Source organism: Cetorhinus maximus, chromosome 1 (genome assembly GCF_964194155.1).
Source record: "Cetorhinus maximus chromosome 1, sCetMax3.hap1.1, whole genome shotgun sequence".
NCBI classification, from domain to species: domain Eukaryota; kingdom Metazoa; phylum Chordata; class Chondrichthyes; order Lamniformes; family Cetorhinidae; genus Cetorhinus; species Cetorhinus maximus.
Window position 1 is genome coordinate 19,566,451 of NC_135879.1, and position 22,780 is coordinate 19,589,230.

The window sequence follows — 22,780 nt, forward strand, 5'->3', positions numbered from 1 at the left end:
ATTTACAGTGACTGAACTAATCAAATTCTGCATCCATAACGTGGGATTGTTTTGGGAATCAGCTTCTGCAATTCTGTCCATCTTTCCATGAAAATCATAGGTCAGTGGCCTTGGACACCAAAGTAACAGTTATCTATGAAAAGGAACACTTGGAATAAAGTCAACGTGTTCAACCACGTACAAACTCATTATAAAGACCAAATGTGGAATCACTTCACTACTGTTTCTTCCAAATAAGGAATGCACCATCCTAGGGTCAGATTTATTGAAGGTGTTAGGTGGTGGAGAGGGGAAAGGGAAAATATGTCTGTGCGCTAGTCTGGAACAGCTTCCTTGCTGACACACTCCAGATCATGGACGATATAAGATTTGCTTACGCAAATGGTCAGTGATCCAAGAAAATATCTAGGCTAAAAACCCCAAAAAATAGCACTTTGGCTCGCTTGTATTGGGGAATGCAACACACAGTCCTCTAAGCAGCCACTAAGCTGGTTAAGCCGCCCTCCCGTAATGAGTAAAATCCATCGCAAAAAATTGGAAGGTCTACAAACTAAACAGCATTTTGGATTCGAGAGTTCCAACATCACCACTGAAAGTGTTGAAAAATGACATTCCAGGCTACTTGACCTCAGGATATCCATTCAGGTGGACAAGTCTCAAAATTTAAGAATTAGAGAGTTGGGTAAATGTTTGATATGGAAATATTTTCTCACAATGGAAGACCATGTTAAGGACAGATTGCAGCAATAGGTAAGTCTGTTTCGTTTAACACAGATATGATATCCCGGTTGATGTAAACGCCCCTGATACTGGCCCATACAATTCCTGGGCTGGCCTCCTCCAAAGTTAGAGGTTTACCAGAATGGTGGTTGGTAGCCTGAGGTTGCCTTGTGTAAATTTCTCAAGGTGATATGGGGAAAATATATTATAACCTATGCTCCAACCAAAATAGAATAAAAGTACTTAGGGCGTATTATTGCAGGTTCAAGGTCAGCAGCTTCTCATTCAGAAGCAACATTAGAAAGCTAATAAAAACTAAACATAACCTTGGTGAAAGAACAAATAGAAAGGTAAAACTTGGTGTGTTTTGCGCCAGTTCTTCAGGTGTAAAGTGAGTGTAAAGCATACCAATTTAACAATGGGACAACCTGTGCCAAATCTGTGCAGGCACTGTTCAAACTGCTAAATTTGTGGTACCCTGATTTTAAACACTGTAAGTAGTCTCCCAAATTAGATGTTAAGCACCATAAGTATGCATATTGACGACCTCCATCCAGAAATGAGTTGGTGATGAGAAAGGCAGGTGGTGTTGGGCCTGCCCAGAATTCTTCAGCACCCACCCAAGGCCACCGAAAGTTAATTCTTTGTTTCAATGAAGCTCGGAGGAGCAGGAATGCAGGAGTCACAACTCGCCACCTCCCATGCCGTTGCAAACTTCTGTCAGTGCCCCAGAATGTACATTGCTTCAGGTTAGGCTAGATTTTAGATGAGAGGGATAAAGGAGGAAGGTTGCTCTTTAGACAGCTGGTACAGGTGGAAGAAACTGCAGAAACCTCACCATGGCCCTTGATTCATCAGATGAATCAGAATTATCTGAGAGACTCCTTTAGGGTCAGTGACATAAAATACTATCAGCTCCCCCTTCTTTATTTGGCATGGGACTCAAGGAAATGACTTCCACTCACCAAATTACACTTTATCACAGCCTAGCGCTTAGACTTAAGGGATAAAGCATATAAAATTTACTTAAACACATGGTCTGCATAGACATAAGCATTGTCACAATCCCTTATCTATGACAAGTCAAAACATATAAAACCTCAGCGAGACCACAGTTGGAGCAGTGTAAAATTTTGGACTCCATTCTATTGGAAGGATGTTGTGACAATAGAGAGGATGAAGTGCAAATTTAATAGAATTCTGTCTACAATGTAAGACTTGCAAATTGGGGTGTTCTTGTGAGAACAGATGAGATTATGAGGTGATTTGGTAGCAGTACTTAAAATGATCAATGAATAGGGCAGATTAGTTGGAAACAGCTGTTTCCAGTAATTGAGGGATCTAGAATAAAGGACATGGTATAAGATTAAATGTGACAGTCAGAGCAGAAAAGACACCTTTTTTTTGCATACAGAGGGTTGTGAGGCTACAAAATGGATGCAGATATTAACTAAACCAGAGACTATGCCAACATTTAACAGATTAGATAGGTCGTTGAAGGAGCAGGGAATAAATGGAAATGGGAACAATGTGGACACATGGGGATTTAAAACAACTGCCATGCGGAGGAGAAGCATCAATACAAACTGACTGGGCCAAATGACATATTTCCATACAATTTCATATAAAGTTACTGGCTGCTTTAGGGATGAAATTGAGGTAGAAAGTTTTCCCTTTCCTGGTTCCTGGCAAGATGAACAATCTCAAACTGGGCATAATGACCAGGCTGAATTGTATTTTTAATCCGATTCCTCTAGAGCTGCAAAATAGTTCAAGGAGATTAGACATATGTTACAGAGCTTTTTTTGGGGGAGGGAAAATCTCCACTATTAAATTTACCCAAAACCAAGAGTGGACGACTTCTTTTGGAGCAAAAATTATGATTGGGTCTTGAAATCTTAAAAGATAGCACACACTCCATGGCAGAGAAATTGGACCTATTTGAGCTGCAGGGCAGTACAGTACTTGAAATTAATAGCTCTTAAGAGTTTAGTTTTACTCCCAAGTGCGAAACAAACGCACTGCTTTTCTCGATGACCACTGACATAGCACATTGTATAGCAGCCGCTTGATGGAGTAATCACGATTTTACTATATGGGGTAATAATTTTCAATAACAGTGTGAAAGCATCAATGAGGCCAGGATGGATATAATGGAGTGTTTCTCTAATCATTCAATGTCAGGAATTGAAGCTGTCTGTAAGCAATTTGATGCTCAACAGAGGGTTAAAGGATCACCTTCAGGCCCCCAAAGCCTGACAATTTTAGCCAGCAGGAAACCAGCAAACTGAATGTTGCAGCAAAAGCCTATAAAAGATTGAATAAGGTGGGGAACAATAGAATTCACAGAGACCAAAAGCTCTCGGAGAAGGATCCTAGGCTTGAATTCATGCATCACAACTGGATAACAAATTTGTCTAATGCACAAAGTTGATTCATTTGAAGATCACTGTACTAAATTCCAAACTGAATGGCTACACTAGACTACTCATCATTGTGGATATCATGCCATACAGGGTAACTTCTTCATGTACTGCAGCATTGCCTTTGACCTCTCCTTTCCGAATGGGCAGAGAGGGCTGTGTTGAGCAGGGGAGGGAGCAGAGCTCTGGTTAATGCCCCTAAAATACATCTACAGGGTTTGATGTTGTGAGCAAAAATTCCACTGTTATTAATTCTGATTCCATCAGCACTGTCGCTGACAAAGAGATCTGTTCTTGTAGAATGTCCAATAGCGTCACTTAGGTAATCATAATGAGAGAATGAAATACTTGTAAATATAAATCTGAAAATGCTTTACCAATTTTAACAGAACTACAAGGTTAAGGGACCTGACATTCAAGGGAATAGGATGAAGCCATAAAGGGGTACGCCGAGCCTGTCTTGGGCTGACGCATAGCTCCTCTTGTTTTTTTTTTTAACCCTTCTACCTTTCATTCTTTCCCATCTCTTGGTTTCTGTCTTGTTTCTGTTTCGTCAGTCAGTTGGAAGAAAGTTCCCAATCCTATAAAGGGATATAATGAGGATCGACTGGAATATTTCTGCCATACCAACAAGCTGACATTTTACATGCTACATTGGTTGTCATCTTGCCTTCACATTACTGAGTTGGCACTGGGGAGAGATGGTAGTTTCCTAAGGTAAAAGCAAAATACTGCGGATGCTGTCAATGTGAAACAGAAACAGAAAATGCTGGAAAAACTCAGCAGGTCTAACAGCATCTGTGGAGGAAGAAAAAAACAGTTAACGTTTCGAGTCGTAATGACTCTGCAGAAGAAACATTAGCTCTGTTTTTTTCTCTCCACAGATGCTGTTAGACCTGCTGAGTTTTTCCAGCATTTTCTGTTTTTGTTTCAGATCCCTGTTTCTTTCTATTTTTGGTCCGAACAAAAGAAACACCTAATCATTTCATTTTTGCAATCTTACTTAAATTAATACTTTTAATTAACTTAATTGGTTATTAAATAGGCATTTCCACCAGCCTCTTCAGATTGTTTATTCCAGTGTTGTACTGGTTTATGAAGCACATGGGCATTTCTGTTCTAGCTGATCTTATAATTTGGTGATTGATTCTCATAAGAAATTGGCACACAATTGACAACAGTTTACTTCATAACCACTGTGAGAGGTCACTGCATGAAGAAAATCAAATCAGACCCATGTCTCATTATCTACTGATTCCAAAAAAAATTGTCCAGCTCTTGGCGAGGTCAATGTCTGAGTTAAGTGGATCCAGCCTCAATATAATCGAGGAGTTCTAATCAGCATCTAAGCATTCATCAACATCTGGATCTTCTAAAAAGGATTCATTAAATCTCCCTGAAAGGGCAACATTAGATCAAGTGCCAAATCAATTTAGGCAATGGGTGGAATCATCCAGTCCCTTTGGGGACAGGCGTGGGCAGACAATATGGCGAGAAGGCCAAAAATCGGTTTTACGCCGTCGTGAAACCAGTTTGCGATCATCCGCTCCACCCATCAATGGCAGGCCGTGTTTCCCCCCTCCGCACGCGGGAATCTAATTTCAATACTTCAACATCTCATTGTAAGCCCTGCTCACCAGAATCACCTCCCCCGATGCTGGATTACCCGGGCCGACATATTTCACAACCGTACTAAAGCGACGTGCGCCTGGCAAGCTGCACTTTGCTCGGGATGTCGAAGTTTGTTTCCTGTTACTGCATAATTAATGAGGCAGGATGTGGATGATACAGGGCAAAAAGCTGCTATCGCGGCCAGCAGCTAAAATGTCTTTTCTCACGCCCTCTAATGCACTTGGTCATAATCTGGGACGATTCTGCCCCCAATTTGATGGTAATTTTAACAGAGGCATTCCATAATGGTGGTACTTTGACATGACAAATGCAGCTAACCTAAAATAACTAAGTGTGAAAGGTTAGAATAATCACACCCCTTGGGGTGGCTCAGCCTCCAGGCATTAGCAGGCTCTGTTCGATTTATTGACAGAATCATCATCCTGGATTCAGGACATTAGGCTAACGCTGTCAGAAATGTCATCCTACAAAATCAAGAAAGCTGAAAGACCCCCTCAAAAAAGTTGCCAATGCAAAAGGTAGCACTTGACCAAAAAATAGCCCTCAACAAAGGCCTTTGTCTCTGCTTCAAGGTGAGCAAATAAGTCAGTTTCCTTTTAATTTTATGTTGAATTTCAGGAAATACATTTTTGGATCACATTCCACCACATGGTGAAAACTAAGGTCTGATGGACTCGTGCAAGACTTGCAAAAATAAAAAGCACAGTGGGACATTAATCTGTCATGCCTTAAGCTGCATCCAAACATATCAAATTTACCAGGTGCACCATAGGTAAAAAAGGACAAAAACGATGCAAAAAAATGTAAGGGGATGAGCTCTGTGGTGCAGCTTCGAATTATTTGGGAAGGTGGGGGGTGAAAAGAAGAGAAAGAGAGGGGTGAGGTCTGGGTCATACCCTCAAGAAATTTGCATTTTTTACACTTATTTTGGTGCATTTGTTTGCATTATGAAGTGTCCTGTGATTCTTTCTGTCATGCATTTTTTGTTACTTTGCCACGGCTTCTCACCTGTTAAACTTCAGCCCAATTGTGCAATCAAATTGCACACGTGTGCTTGTGAAGTCTCATTTTTCCATCCCAAGCACAATGTCAAGGGACTGAACTACTTAAATTAGAAAATGCAATGTAATCAATTGTTGTTTCTGAGCTGGAGATGCAAAATAAAATACACTGCCAGCAGTTAAAAGAAAATACCACTGCATAAGATAAAGATATACACACATGCCTTATGTTAAAGCTTTAGGGGTTTAAAGGGTCCACTCCTTTGCAAGAGGGCCCTAATATGCAATGGGCTCAGATGCCTTTCAGCATTTTGACATTGTAATGTGGAATATTTTTTTCTTACCCCTCCCCCATGCATCCTCTCCCTCGAGAGGATGTGGAGCAACCCTTCCTCTCATCCCATCATTGTCAATTCACTGAGTTAGCTCAGTTGGCTAAATGGCTAGAGAGTGATGCAGAATGACACCAATGGCGTGGGTTCAATCCCCAAACTGACTGTGGTGGTTCATGGGGGCCTTCCTCACTCCATGCTTGATGTGGCGTGGTGCCCTTTAAGCTATATAATCACCTGTCTTAACAGAGAGAAATGCCTATAATCGTTTGTGGGCTATGGGTAATTAGCGATCTAATTCTTGGTTCAGGCCCTCTTAAGAAAGGAAGAAAGAACTTGTATTTATACAGTGTTTTTCCAGTCAGCACACCCCAACACACTTTGCAGCCAATTAAGCACTTTGAAGTGTAGTCACTTGTAATTTGGGAAATGCTGCAGCCAATTTGCACAAAGCAAGCTCCCATAAAAGGCACTGTGCTAATGACTAGATGACATTTCTATGAATGTTGGCTGAGGGACAAATAGTGGCCTCCTCTTCCTTCCCTATTCTTCACTTCTCTATCCCTCACAGCTGTAAACTCCTTTGATCCCCATCTTCTTCCTTCAACCCTCTCTGGCTGCGTCTTCTTCCTCCACCATCCTCTTCAACTAGGTCCCCATTCTCATTTTCATCATCATAACCTCACTTATGCCTGCTCAGACTTTGGGAGCCTCCTGGCTGAAGCTATCAAACTCTATCCGCTCCATTCATGCACTGGCATCTCAAGCAGCACTTCTGACAGTGACTTTCACTCCATGCAGTTCGGAATTTGTCCCGCTTGCGCATGCACAGCGTCCACATGTGCAGAATACAGTGAACATCAGCTGCCGACAGAAACATTACTTCAGAAACCACAGCCTGAAAGGAGCAATTCGTAAAAGCTCCAAATGTTAATGGTTGACAACTACGCTTAAAGCACCGGACCAAGCAAATCACTTCCAGCCCCTTTCCCAAAAATAGTTTTGCTACAAGGCCAACCCATCCAGGAACACGAGTACCGATGTAAGAGTGTTTACATTTGAGATAATGCACAGGTTGCCTTCCAACAGAATCAAACTACTACAGTACAAGAGGAAGCCATTATGCCTGCAATGGCTCGCTGTGAGCGCTGTCCACGGAGGTCCATTTCCATTCCCTTTCCCTGCAGCCCGTCAAAGATTCTTAAAAAATAATTTACCCACTTCCCTCCTAAAGCTATTACTAATTCTGCATCCACCATTGTTTTTGTGAGGACCTATGTCCTAGCAACCAAACGTACTCCCTATCACACTTTGTTCTGATTTTCTCAGAGCGCTTGCTACCTTTATTCCGAGAGAATATGCATACTGTGGAATCCAGTGGGCAAAACAGCAATTTAATTACACAAAAACCTATAGAGCACAGGCACCCCACCTTCTTTTCAATTTTGCAGCTTCATGACCCGTGAGATGGGTTTCCATGTGAAGTGTTACATTTGAGTGTTTAACATGCGGCTTGGCTAATATCTTTGATCGTTTAATCAAAATTAATTCCCTTCACGGTCGGGGAGGTGATTCTAATAACAAATCTGCGTGGGAGCTGTCATCATTGCCTAGCGATGTAATAAAACAAAAGGTTCTATCCTCTAACATTCCAGACAAAAAAAATCTCCAATTACAAAAATGATCATTTGTTAAGCTGCAAAGCAGCAGACAAAATGAACCTGCTGCATGACATCCAAGCACTAAGTTACAAGGTACACTAAATACAACTTAAGAACTGTCTAACTTGATTAAAGATGCACCTGATTTTACATTTAGACCGCCTTATCCCAATGCCCCTAAAACTGCAGATTACGAAAATATAAACAAGTCCGACTCCCTACCCCTTCCTGTTTCTCCAACATTGAATAGGCCCGATTCTCCCCAAAAGCCTTATTAACTTGGGTATCGAGTGGCAGGGGTCCAGCCAGGGGAAAAAAAAAGCATGAAAACAACCTCCTTTTAAAAGACAGAAGAATGCTTTAGGGCAATGAGCACCAGGAATCCCATAAAGGAAAGGCATATGGGAAGGATAATAAATAGGAACATTTGTGATGGACGAGGGGCACAAAAAACACATTTCACTTCACACTTCAGTTAAAATTAACTTATCAAAATCAGCAAGTCCAATTGGTAAATCAGCCCTTATATTGATGCATCATCACAAGAAAAGGAGTTACACCCCCTAAACCATTAGCCTAAACCAGAAACAACTGGAAATAAATTCCACTCATTGCTATTTGTAGAAATGGTACGTTCACAATTTTATTATAACAATGTTTCTAGTGATATTTTTCAAAACACCTTACACACTACAAAACATCCCAAGGTGCTTTACAAAGGGACCTAAGGGAAGGCAACAGGAATGGTGTGTACAACAACCTTTTGAAGTGAGAACAACTTACACCTGGCATAGGATGAGCTGGATAGCTCACACATATGCCAATTTGCACCTTGGATAAAGGTGTCGTGCTTATCTATACAAACATCCTTTGTCTATATAGCAAATCTAAAATAGTAGCCTCTGATTCATCTGAATACAGGGGGCTGAATTATACGTGCACCGGTAGGCGTGTTTCCCGCAAGGGGTTGTTGGGCATCGGGGGCGGTGGGTGGGTGGGTGGGTGGGTGCTCATCCCACCTTCACACTTGCAGTACCGGCAGCTGCCACTGATACCCTCCCGGTGCTGCTGGGGCTGATGATGATGCTGCTGGCTCATCGAATTGGGTGGCAGCTCATTAGGGTGGAAGTTCCACCCTAATGAGGGGCGGAAGTCCCACTCAGCCCTGGTTAACAAGCCCCACAGGGCTTTAGTGCTGTGGAGCTGCTTGGCGTGGAGTCAGTCAGCTGCACACCGATATACTTTCTGAAGGGGAGAGTGGGGGGGTGGGGGGGGGGGGGGGGGGGGGGGGGCGTGCCATCCGCCCCTCCGTATTATTCAGCCCAAGATTACACAAAGCTGCAAGATGAGCTCATTTCTGCTACAGTGTCCTCCTAATGAATCCAGGTGATGATTATGGCCAATGCATATAAGAATTGAAGTCATTGATGTAAAACTTGCTGACTTGATCACTAAATTTTACTCCAATGAAGGGGGTTAAGTCATCAGAAAGGGAGATCTAGGAAGCTTTCCACATCCGGCTGAGAAAATCCAGACTACCACTTAGAAGAAAACTGAATGTTTATCAGGAAGTCTTGACTGACATTTTGGGGGTGTTTGAGAATTTGACATTCATGTTCTGACAAACTGAACCCATTGTGAATGCTTGACTGAGTTTCAAAACCCCTAGAGCCACTTATCAAGTTCTGACCAAGAGTGCTTATATAAAATATTGGCTCATATTTCCATTTCAGATACACTTTAACCCACCCCATTGTGCTTCAAAACTTTTTTTCTTTTTGTTTTTAGTTCTGATTCACACTATTGCATGTTTATTTTTTATATGGGTGAATTGTTCAGCTTTTGCCCGAGAGGCTTTAAACCATCATCCAAAAGCCCTGCAGCAGATGAGTACAAGTGAGTACATCAATACACAAAGCCAACCTTCAGGTTACCTAGAAGAGATAGATCCTTTGCAGATTAAACTCAAAGAAGGGACAAAGTGATAGGGAAGAGGGCTTTCTTTCCATCAATAATCGTCCCTATGGGTTTTACTGCTTTGGGAGTATTGTAAATAATGCTGGGAATTAGCATGTGAAAAAGTACTATTTTGTTGGTGCTGGCCTATTGTGATTTATGCCAAGTTCCTAATCTGAGTGGCTCTGCTCTCTCTCAGTATATTAAAAAAAAACAAAAAAAGTATTACTGCTAACATTGACTAAGTAGGAATAAGGAACACAGTCTATAAAATATTCTAAAATCTTCAAGTATGACTGACTCACTATACCAGTCAGACACCCATTAACACCTGCAGCATTCAGCTGCTGGCTGCCTTTGGATTACTTCAGTTTTGAATCATCTTGATTAATAGGGACATCATTCAGTCCCAATTCCCGCTGCACTCCAATACAGACACAATTAGCACCAGCTTGTCTAAACTGTCCTGTTTTTTTGACAGTTATAAAGAATGAACAGCAGACAGGTGCAGAAATACACCACAGACCAACAATGCCTCCACCGAATGGCAAACAAAAGCAGGTTAGCTGGAAGGGTTTATTTTCTGTTTTGTTATTTAAAAACTGCAATAGAGCAAAAACTCCAACTGACAATTGGTATGCACAAGGTAAGGGGCACATCTATTTTAAACATGAACAGCATATGACTTGTGATATAATGAAATGCTAATTCACAGGCCTTATGGTGAAGAGTCCAGAGGAGGGCATGGGGCCAGATAAGCACATGCCCCAAACAGACATGAATCTGATCCCACAGTCCAAAGAGCAATTCGGGGAGGTTGAATGCCAGGTGAGGGGAATGGGCCTAGGAGGCTTTGGAGGAGCAGGGATTGGAGATCCAGGGAAGGTCAGAGTGGAAACTGAAGGGTCGGGGCACGGTGTCCGATTGCAGGATGTCATCCAAGCAGGCAGACTGGATCTAGGAGGTAGGTATATAGGCACTGAACTCCTGGATAGACATTTCATGCTTGAATTTAGTTGTTGGCTATCCACAGTTAAATTTAAAATGGTGATCACAAATGAGACTAGCAACATTTTTATGCTGGTGTCAATCTGCCTCCTTGGAATGGTTTGATTGCCCACCCCTCATTCTTCCACTGTTAATGCTGGAAGTTGGCAGGGTGGGGTCAGGATTCAAAGCTTTAACACTTTAATCTTCCACCCTACCCAAACCTGCCCATTTGTATTAGATGCTGTCTTGTAAGTTACATGCGTTTTTACTGTTTTAATTGATAGGGCACCTGGTGCAGCTTAGAAAAAAGCTGTTTTTTCAGTTTCAATTGACTCCATTATTTACATTTCCCAGGGGCTTTCCCTCCTAAATTATAGCAGAGCTCGTTATGAATGCTTGGCTGAGTTTCAAAAGTCCCAGGGCCACTTATCTCAGCAGGCCGTTGTGTTCACATTTTGAATAACAATTTTAAGAGGTTATTAAGGGATTATCCATGATTGATGTGGTTCGTGAAACAGATGATGGTTTTCACAACCAATTGACCACTTGAGGGGATCTAACATTTTTGAATGGGTTTTATGAGGGTTCTTTTCAGAATGAAGTCTGTATGTGCGAGCATTGTATTAGATTGTTAGAAGTATATATTTTTTATCTCCATTTCAAAGACATGGCTCCTGAGGTCTCCCCATAGCATATACAAGGTGATTATGGAGGATACATGGGGCATGGGTGTGGCATTAGGGGAGCATGGAGAATATAAGGAGGCATTTGGGGTGGGTGGGGGCAAAATCGAGATGTGTGAAGGTTTGAGGGCCTGACATTCATCAATAAAACTGAGCCAATGTCCCAGTGAACAGAGGAGGGCATACTAGCCTGATGAACTGGCTACCCACCCACCCCCCCTGTTGCCTCAGGCCTGCCTCTGGAGGTGGTGGGTCCAACTCCATCCCACCCTCACCTCCCCGACACAAAATACAGAAGGTTTTTTTTAAAGGAGGTGGCTCTGCCAGGTTGGGAAGTTTCCCGACTTGCCCTTCCCACCTCATCCACAAAAATTCAACCCATAATATTCTAAAATATACAGCAGGATCATCAGCATCAGTGTAGAGGTTGAACCCTTAAGAAGAGCTTCCCCAAAAACACTAACCCATCATTTGTTCAAATATCAATTAACCTGTACAACCGATTTGATCTGAAAATTGCTGAGTTTTCATTTATGAAGATTTATGCCAACAATTAATTTAAGCAAATCCTGGTGTTCATACTATTTCTGTCCAGCTAAGGGATCTATGTGCTTTTAACCCTGTCTACTTTAAGATAGCTAAAATTATTTTAAGCCCTTAATGCAGTTAATGATCTGTCCATTCTTCTCATGCCACAGGGAGGTTCAAGCTAGATCATCCATCAACCCAGTGTGTAAAATATCAAGAAGTAATCAAGACAAAATGTACAAGGATAGATGTACTTTTAATCTGTTCCTTTTCTACCAGGAGAATTAGGAGTGGGCACATGCAGGTGCACCCCTGATCGGGGGGGCATTTTACGTAGGTGGGCCAATTAAGGCCTACCCAGCGTGACGTCCGCAAGGAAGCGCAATGCACTCCCTGTGCGGGCAGGCGTGGAATCCCTAAACCGAGAGTGCACTCTTTCGCTAAGGCTAAGTGCTGCCTCAGGAAGATCAGCGCCAAATTTAAAAATATTAACAATAGAAAAACAAAATTCCCCTGACATGTCCCCTCATGTGATACTGTCACATGAGTTGGGACATGTCCATCACTTTCATTAACACTTTTATTAAAAATTTAAAAACATACATGAAACCTCATCCTGCCCGTGGATGGGGTTTCATACTTTTCCCAATGCCAGCCAGGGATCCTGGCCTGCCCGCCAACCTTAAGGTTGGACGGACAGGTCCATTAAGTACTTTAATTACTTTGTCAATGGTCTCAATTGGCCAATGACAGGTCAGCAGGCGCACAGCTGATTCTGCTGAGCCCCCGCTCACCTGAAAATTGAAATGAGGCGGGGTGACATCGGTAGTTCCACCCAATGTCTTCCCGCGTCATTTTACACGTTGGCGAGTGGGCCCCGCCCCCTGCTCGCCGATCGGGAAATCCGGGCTTTGGTTTTGAAATATTGAGCTCATTCTACAAACAATTGAGATGCATAGGAACATATTTAATTTCAACAGTAGACACTGCTTTTAGCTCCCTGAGTTACCAAGCCAAATTTGCTTTATCTAAGGCAAAAAAATTACATTTTAAGATTATAAGAGATTACGAAATAGGCCTTTCGGCCCATCAGGTCTGCTCGGCCATTCAACGTGATCAATAAGACTTCCAATAAGGCCTTTCCCCCATAACCCTGGACTCCCTTGTTAATCAAAGATCTGTTTAACTCAGCCTTGAATATATTCAATGACCCAGCCTCCACTGTTCTGAGGTAGAGAAGTCCAAAGACTCATGACCTTCAAAGAAATTCCTCCTCATCTCCATCTTAAATGGGAGACTCCTAACTGCTAAATTTTGCCCCTTAGTTCCAGATTCCATGTGGGGAATCATCCTCTCAGTATCTACCTTGTCAAGCCCCCTCAGAATGTTATACATTTTAATAAGACTACCTCTAATTCATCTAAATTCCAATGAATACAGGCCCAACAACTTCATGAAGCACTGATATTTAGCTTGCACTCTTATTTCATGTCTGATAAAATGTCAGGGAGATATAATAATTTTCATAATGCTATTGGAATTTATTGTAGAGTAATGTAATAGTGGTTTGTTTGTGTGTGTGTGTGTGTGTGTGTGCGCACGCGAGTGAGAGAGTGATTTAATTGAATTAAAGGCAGCTGGTCTGAAGGCTTTGATGTATCAGAAAATAAGCTAGGTGTGAAATGTTTAGTAGGTAGACATAGGTGTAAAAGGAACTTCAGCATTTTTAAATAAACCAGACTAGCTTGAATTCAAAAGTGTGTGTGAAATGTTTCACTTAGCCAGGAGAAGTTAAGAAACAGTGTGTTTATTTTTCCCAAAGATTATTGGTAAAATTGGTACTATGAGAGGTTTTTATTATTAGAGAGCTAAAGTCCAAAGACATAGTGAAACAATGAGAATTTGCATTCAAAGGCTCGAAGCCTCAGCATCTAAGCCTCAAGCTGCTGTCTACAAAAAACTGAAGTGAAGAAAGCTCACTTTGAATTGGATCGTTCAGGGTATTGTGTTTCTTTGCCTGGGTCTTTTAAAAATATGAGAGTCTTAACGAAAGAATAACTGGGAGTTAGATTAACTAGGGGATTTAGAAGTTATCATTGTAGTAATTTGTAGATCTATGTATGTGCTTCAAATCATTTCTTCTATTCGTAAAGGTTTAATTTAGTTTCGTAAGAAAGCTAGAAGACTCGGTGGTCTTATTACTACTGAATTCAAGGCACGCATCTCAAAATTTATATAAGTTGCAAAACAGTTGTGGCAGTTATTTCAAGTTTCCCTTTGGGATTTGAGCAGCTCAGCTTATACCATCGGTTGTGCCATAACATAAAATCAGAGAAATAGTGTTTGTGTAAAGAAAAAACTCCTGGGAGACAGATTGCTTTTTTCAAGCTACTCAAAGTCCAGATTAAATTCTGTTCAAACATGATTTCTATAAATGCTCTTTAATGCACTTACCTTCCCATTCATATTCCAGACAAAAACCTGCTGTCATAACTGGATTAGATTTTCCTTTAATTTTACTGAAGTATCCACTCAAAACAAAGCCTGCTGGTAACATTTCAAGATTTTTATCTAACCTCTCTGGAAGGAATGTTGGTTTAATTTATCTGGTGTTGCTATTATGTTAGACTCAGTTCTCCCAGGGTTAACTCCCAGAGAGTCAAGCACTCCAGACTGTTGTTTAAGACAAATTAGTTGTTATACCAGCCATCACAGGATTGGGTACTATTGCAAGCCACAATACTTTGAGACAACAGGAGGCCACTGCATTTTTAATATTGGAATGGATTTCATTTAGAGGCATCCAGCAAAACAATGTGGTCACCTCAGCTCCCAGACAGAAGGTAGAAGATACTCATTCAAGGTAAGAAGTTTGATTGACACCTCAGTGAGCAATACTTTGACAGAGAGCTGAGGGAAGGCTCAGAGGTCAATCATCTGTATCTATGTACGGCTGTCTGTTTCTCTCTCCCTCTGCAGCACAGCAGTCTCTGGAACACTTGGAGTGATAGTAAGGTCCCACATCTCAAAGATAATTGCCAGTGGGTTCAGAAGTTGCTGACTTGTTAAAGTGAGCAAAAAGCAAATTGCATTATTTTGTATTTTCCATGATACAAGGAATAACAAGTTATTGATTGGATTCTCATCATGAAAGCTGTATTAGGTTCTCTCATACAAAATAAATCAGCTTATTAGTTGACAAATTGGCATAATGTCATTGGTGTGCTTTTTGGTCTACTTTATGAAAATAGGAGAAACCCACAATGCAGCAGTTTTCAGTGTGCATAGAGAGGTTTATTATTATAGGCCTATTATTATTATTATTGCTTCTAGGCCATGGCATTGGTATCGTGCACTTAAAGTAATCTTCAGATCTTAGCGGATGTGAAGGCAGCTTATGGGACAGACAGATGATGCCGATCGCAAGACAGGGAGAGCAGATCCAAAATTTGTAACAATACCCATTTTTAACAAGAGGAGCTTCTACACAACTCGTCAACCTTTATTTCTCTTTTTGGATGCCACGTTGTTTTAAATTTCATATTTTATACATGTAGACTGCTTATTTATGATAAATTGTTTTCTGAACATTCACAGAGAAATGTACGAGAACAAACCAACATGTTTGAACACGATTTCTGAATTCTATTCTGTAGCTCATTTTTATCATCTAGTGCAAGGAATACATGCTGTCAGGTTGCAGTTTATGGGTATGGTTTTCAAATCAAATTCACCCAATATGGTTGCTGTATAATTGGATGCTTTGTTCCCTAACTGGTCTGCTCCAAGTTTTTAACAGAGTGTATTGTCTCTGTTTATCTGCCCAAGTTTAATTTGGAAGGTCGCCACTCACCTGCAGCACTGTAACTGTGGAGAGATCCTTCATTCTACCTTCTTCATCTTTGAGGTTATAACCTTCTGGCCTCTTGTCCCTTTCACTGACTTTCCATAATTTAATAGTTTTATCTGCAAGAATCAAAGACAATATCTCGTGTCAACGTCTAGCGATACATCTCTGAGCAAAGTAGTACTGATAGAGTTGAAAAAATAAAGGCATTGTACAATTATTTCTTTCCACAAGCACATCATAGAGTTTAAACTATGAATCAAACGACCCATCCAAACTATGTTGTACAAATCATGCTATTTGTACTACGGAGTAAATCATTCAGAGATCAAAATAAACACACAAAGTGCAGAAGTTTGGAAGCCTGCCAAAAGGAGGCAAACAGGTGTTGGAATTCCTGGTGCCAGCTGGCATGCCAGTTTGCAGGCACAGTTCTGCCTCTGAGCCTTTTTTAAGGAGGCTAGGTTAGGGGTGAGACAGCTACCCGTACTCAAACAGCGGGAGAGAGAGAGAGAGAGTGACATAATTGTTTAAAATACCTGCCATCTCCAAATGTGAGAAGAGAGGGGATGGGGCGGCGGGGGGGGGTGGAGAGAGTGTGGGAGATCGTGACAGAACATTGAACAGCATTAATTATATATTTTGCACTATCATACTGAGGTGCCAATTTCACAGAAGTTGGATTAGCAGTGCCAGTGACATGAATATAATGGGCAGAATTTAATTCACTCCCCATCAACTCCCAGAGGCAGGCTGGGAAGTGGGAGAGCCCATTTAACCAGACAAGATGATGTGTGGTTGAGACCCTGTCATCTTCCTGACTCCACCCCACCCTATTAAGTCTGGGGCAGTAAGACTCGGGGATGGTTTTCCTGCGTGCAAGTCAATCAAGGCCTGCGGGTGGCTCTACTACAACTACATTCCTTTTTCTTCCCCCCACTTGAGTGGCTCCATGCACCACGGTCCTGTGGTCAGTTGTCTCATTCACCCTGGAGTTCCTGTTCTCGTTCACACAAGCTGCAAGAACCTCAAACCGGTTGGACTGAGGCTTCTCCGTTGCTACTTTTTGGATCCCCAAATCTGCCTGTATTACAGTCTCACCCTCCTGTCCCTGACCATGAACCAAATCTGAAGTACCTATCTTAAGGGGTGTGACTGCATCCTTGAATCAAAGTGTTGAGGTAACTTTCCCCCTCCCTGATGCAATGTCCAAAGCTTGAACTCCAGCTCATCAGCTCAGGGACAAAGTTCCCCAAGCTGTAGACACTTACTGCAGATGTGGTTGGGGTGGGTCACACAGGTATCCACCAGTCCTACATGCTACAGCTGCAACACATCACCTGCCCTGCCATCTTGATTTTGTTTGTATTTAACTAATTCGATTTCAAGTTAAGAATATCAACACTTATCCATAGTTATATCATGGAATTTAACTAGTTAGGCTATAAAGTTAATGTAATACTTATGAAGCAACACTTCCAATGTATCAGCCACCAAGCAGGAGAATGAGGAGCCAGGCTCTTCGGTCATTTGTCTGCACCCTTGTTATGCCATATTGTTTTTCCATTCGCTTGTTTTTTTGCCTGACACTTTTAGCCCCCAAAGCCTACCTCAATTTGAAATGTCTTTTAAATTTTGCTAAATGGTTGATATTGCGTTTCTTCAAAAGCCTAGTTAAATTAATTGCAAGAATAATTTCAGGTTTTTCCTTGCTGTTGGAAAATTCTAAACTCAAAACCTCTACCAGCCCACATCCAAGTCAACGGTAATCTCTGCATCCACTACAGTAGTCAACTCAAATCTGGCTATTTAAATAACCTTAATTAGAACAATAATTGGCAATCTGTATTTGATACTGCATAATAATTCACTCTTCACATCCTACTAATTCCAGGAAGAATGAACAAGTGAGTGAAAAATATTAACAGATTTTATTTATTTTGACAGGACCATTTATCAAATGCCAGCTTTCTATTACTATCCCAAGGTACACTGCTGTGGCTTGAAATAATGGTCCAATAACCTTTAACACCATCATTAAAGCTTCATAGAAAAACCAATTTGTTTTTTTTTAAACTTGCAGCCAAGACAGTTAAGAGGCGTCGCTATTTGTCCCTCCTGTTTTGTGACATTTCTCCTTTAACACATGACTTCTCTGCAAATGCAAGAACAGTTGGAAAATAACTTCTGAGCTTTCATAATTAACTTTGCATACCCAATTGCAATAACGATCCATCCTGATATATCTGCTTAACATATAAAAAGTCAGTTCTATCATCTGGGTTAACAGCACAAGCTCACCCACTGAAAATTTTCTTTTTAAGTTTTATTTTACCAACTGCCAACTCCTCCCCTATGCCAGTCACCCACTATGTCTCAGCTACAGCATAATGCAGCTTGAGCGCAAGAGCATTCCCACAAACGCTGTCAGTGTCGTTCCCCAGCTGATTCATGATAAGGTGCGGTTAAGCGCCCCCCCCCAGTCAACTTATTCAGCTTGGTCCTGCACAACCACTGACAAAAATGCCCCTGGAGAATCCTCAGTTTGGATGCCTTTTGAGAATATGGGCGGTATTTAACAGAGGCGATGGGGTTCTGGCTCCCACCAAGAGCCCCATGTAGCTTATTTTCAGAAAGGCTCACTGTATTAAGTGCCACTCAGGCCCAAGGAACTTGCAGATAGAAATAATCATTGTTGAAAGTCAACTCCCATAAAAGGAATTTGTTCAGACTCCATACAGGAGTGTCTGCCACCACTGAGCCCAAGTAGTTAATGCAGCAAACCTGAAAAATTTAATCAAGGCTCTTAACTGAATTCGACAGGACGGCTTGTGGAGGTCTCAAGCCTGCAATCCTAAACCTTACCAGGAATTTTGTTTGACCAAAGATGTAAGCAGGTTTTTTTGCACTGCCTATGGGTGTTGGAAGAGTCTGTCCAATGATTAAATAAAGTCAGAGTTTTAACTACTTAACAGTCCATGTCCAAAGTATAAACATTTTAACACAGTGTTGCCATTGCGTTCTGCAGTATGGCTGATCAGGAAACTCTGCCATTCTTGGCACCTGCCATCAGGCGTATTGGAAAGGTTTACAGGCTGATAATCAACCTGTCCAGCCACATTATGAACACACCTTCCGTGGCCATCAAGTCCTGGAGTCGAGCTTCTGACCGAGGTAGGGACATTACTTGATGGGCCGAAAGGCCTCTTCTGGACTGTGATTACCACTGTGCCACAGGACCTCCCTTCAGCAGTATTAGCAAATAAATATCCGAAGGTATTTCACAAAGCAGACAGAGAGATAACAGTAATAATGTATTAGTTGGTGGGGGTATCGAGTGGCAGGGCTTGGATTGAAAACATGGCGGGAGACAGGTTTCCAGGAGGAAGAGAGTTTGAGTTCACTCACCATTGGTAGAGAGGAGAAAGTGAGCTGCATTCTGTTGAGGCAGCCAACGGATCTTATTAATCTTTTCTTCTATTTCCAGGCTTTTTAAGTAATCGAACTCAGGCTCATGACTCTGGAAGGTGCTATAAACATTGTACTCACCTTGGTGGTGAGGCTGGCTTTTGGTCTAAAAAGAAGAAAAAGGGTTAATTTTAAAACTGAAAATGCAGATCAATGTATTGGGTGTGTGCGCGCGTTGGTGGGGAAGTGGGCGGGGGGGGTAAATGGGGAACAAACTTAATTAACAAATATAAATGGGAAACAAACTTAATTAACAAATATTTTAAAAGTTTTGGGAAATGCGTGATTTCCTTGTTTAAACTATGGAACTATGTAGGAGTCAACTTTTGAAGGATTCAGATACATTATAAAAATTGCCTGTGCTACATATTGGCCAAATATGACAGCACTTGAAAATTGTAGTTTATTTTCTTCCACTGAAATTGGGAGAATTTGCTCCCCCAGTTATTTGGTGAGCCAAGAGTTGAACAATGAAAAGCAAAAATTCACAACACTGATCTCTGGTCATTGCTATTTAGCTCAAGAAGCAGCTTGGGGCAGGATCGTAGGCTTCACTGCCCCTGGGTCAGGGCAAAGAGCAAAACAAGAAAGAAAATCAGCCAATCCTCACACCTCTAAACACTATCCTTCAACTGCTGCTGGAATTGTGCATCAGGTGGGTTCACATGATTCCCTGCATTGACAATTGGAGACAAACAGCTACTGTCGATGGTCACTGGGGCAACGGATGAAAAAGGGGCACAAGTAGCTATGCGTCTCTGTCCCAACAAGACTTCGTATCTTCAAGGGAAAAAAGGATGGGAGGGAAAGGTGAGTAGTAAAGAAGCATTGTTCAAGACAGGATTTAGCTGATTCAAATGGATGTGCTAAATCATAACCTGAATTGCCATGTTGCTGAAGTTATTTTATGCTTCTTTTTAAGCTATTGTGATGGCCCATGTGCTTTTGGAAAAATGTTAGAGTGATGGTCCCTTTAGGAACTAGGCTTCTATGAAAGGGGCTTTACAGTAAAGCACCTGGCTTCCAGTGTATGATCATATGACCAGTTTGCCTGGGAGATAAACAGTAGAATAGCAGGGTCAACTAGGAATTAATTATAGGGGTGAGTAGATTGTGGGTGTAATTCTGTTTCAAGCAGAGCTTTTTTTTTAAAGAACAAACTGGAGTGAAGGAAACATCTCCTTCAAGAAGGATTCAATTGAAATCGTGTTGGAAGAAACAGTTTAAAATTCTTCTCAACTGAAGAACTCCTAACCGTGAGTTGAACTTCTAGTACAGTGAAGCTGAGAGAGAGAGCAAGCGAGAGAACGAGCGAGCCTGAGAGTGACTTAAGCGCAAGAGAGCACGTGAGAGCAATTTAAATTTAGAGCAAGACTCCAGAGTTAAAGAAAACAGAACTAGGAGAGTTCTGGCCCAAGATGGCTATGCTTAAGATGCTAGTGACTCCTGTGTTAAATGGGGACAACTGTAGAATGGTTGGAGGAGATTTGAAGGAACAACCTTGCTGGAAATAACTGGAAAGCCCAAGAAATCTTAATCCTTATATGAATCTTGGGAAGTGTGCCCAGAACAAATTTCTAATTTCTGTTAAATATCTGACTTGAGTTATTGGGGGTGCAAGTCCAATGGGTATGGAAGGAATGTGATTTCAGGGGTTTGGTTTAGATTATAAGTAACTGAGTTCATTGTACTTTTAATAACTTTAACGTAACTGACTAATTGAGAAAGAGTGGAATTATTAGGGTTCTTTGATATTGGTGTAGCAATACTCTTTTGTTTTAAGCTGCGAACCTTGTGGCTTCATTCTTTTGGTAAATACCTGGGTCTTTGAATTCCAAAAAACCATAAACAGGTTATTGGTCTCTACCAAGGCCATAGCGCCATGTACAGTAGTTGATGTTAAAGGTGGGGTGGGGTGGGAAACCCACAGAAATCATGACCTAAGGTTGTTGAAACACTGAACTCTGCATTGGAAAAATAAATCAGATCACAAATTTTACTTAGTTCCTTTTCTAGTTAAAGAAGCAGATAGTGTTGTTCATTCTTAAACAAAATTAAATTGTTGTCAGCAGCATCAATATAAACAGTAAAGGGTCTTGTAATCTATACAAGCCAATATTTTTGTCCATTATGAATGCCTTGTTACCATCAGCCAACAGACCTATTTGTTTGGAAACTTTTAATCTTGTCATTGATCCTCGCAAACAAAAAATATTATTTTCTTGCAGACATTTTGTCCAGCTCCATACATGAATATGTATTTTACTTGTTGTAAGTAACATTGATAACACATTTTAATCCTGAGAATAGGAACGCCAAAAGAATTTGTGGGTGAAAAGAGGGAGTTCCATCACACTAGTAATTGATTCAGGCCATATCAGATTACCCTCAAAATGCCATGGGAGTACAGTATCACAACGTACTCTTCCAGTTCTCTTGAATATTTTAATCATCAGTAGTAAAAGGTCTGAGGTTATGCAAGGCTGATTACAGGTGCAGAACATGTGCTTTTCAAGTGTCCCATGAAAAGAAGGGCAAAGTCTAGTCGACAGTTCTGTAAAATAAATTTTAGTGGTAGAAAATAAATTGTTATTATGTTGCTCACTTGCCAAATCGTTATTGGCTCATATTTCCCACCACTCCTGCATTGTGCACTGAATAATAAAAAAAAATTGTAGTATCATAGAAAAAAGCGTAGGAATGTGAGCATTGTGTTCCGGAGTCGGACATTTATAAAGCAATTGAGTTTCATTGTCATTCAGGATAACAACCTGATTCCTTAAGTAAGCTACAGGCATGGAATGAAATAGTGACATTCTTGGTCAGCAACACTGTTTGCTTGCCCTTGACATATAGTTATTCACTGCTCTTATTGGGGAGACGCTGTTGTTTCTTGAATCAGAATGCTTTGATATGCAATTATGCCATTTATGGGATAACACAGGCTCAAACTTTCAACTCTTTAAATTCACAGAAGTGTTTGCAATGAGGGAAGTACACCTGAGTAACTGCTCAACAACCAGGAAACAACTCATCTATTCCATTCACTTCCCTGGCTATAGAAACAAGCCATTTTTACCAAGTGAGAAGGTTCAACTGGCACTTAAAATAATAATGAGCCAGCAAGAGAGGTAAGAATGCAGTGCTCCCATGATAGCAAAATTACAATAACATTTTGTTCTTAAGTAGTATTGCAATTCTGCAACACTTACCTCTTGTTCTCTCTGAAATATAACAACGCGACCCCCCTTGTCCCCAGTGGCCAGCAATTCTCCAGTGTGGTTGAACTCTACAGTAGAAATTATATCAGCTGAAAGAAAAAGATGGAAACAAAGAAGTTGAAAATAGAACTGAACTAGAATTGTAATGTAAATACATTCACTTTGCCTTATCAATGAGGAGCTACCTCTGAAGTGCACAGTTCACAGAATACCCCATAGGTTCATCATAAACTTTTCCAGTCTAGAATGCTTGGGACCAAGTCATGCCTAGATCTTGGAATTTTTTGGATAATAGAATGGCATTGGAGTGTCTAACTA

The 22,780-nt window shown here is 41.2% G+C and overlaps 1 protein-coding gene across 4 annotated transcripts in view; it reads right to left on the minus strand.

Annotated features, from left to right (window-relative positions):
• Window positions 1-22,780, minus strand: part of LOC144678643 (serine/threonine-protein phosphatase 2A 55 kDa regulatory subunit B gamma isoform) — a 334,751-nt gene that overhangs the window by 88,966 nt on the left and 223,005 nt on the right. For all 4 annotated transcript variants that reach the window (XM_078538387.1, XM_078538413.1, XM_078538405.1 and 1 more), the window contains 3 exons: window positions 22,454-22,551; window positions 19,182-19,347; window positions 15,780-15,892 (listed from right to left, as the gene is read on the minus strand). In XM_078538387.1, coding sequence (XP_078394513.1) covers window positions 15,780-15,892; window positions 19,182-19,347; window positions 22,454-22,551 — 377 coding nt within the window. The remainder of the gene's footprint in view (window positions 1-15,779; window positions 15,893-19,181; window positions 19,348-22,453; window positions 22,552-22,780) is intronic.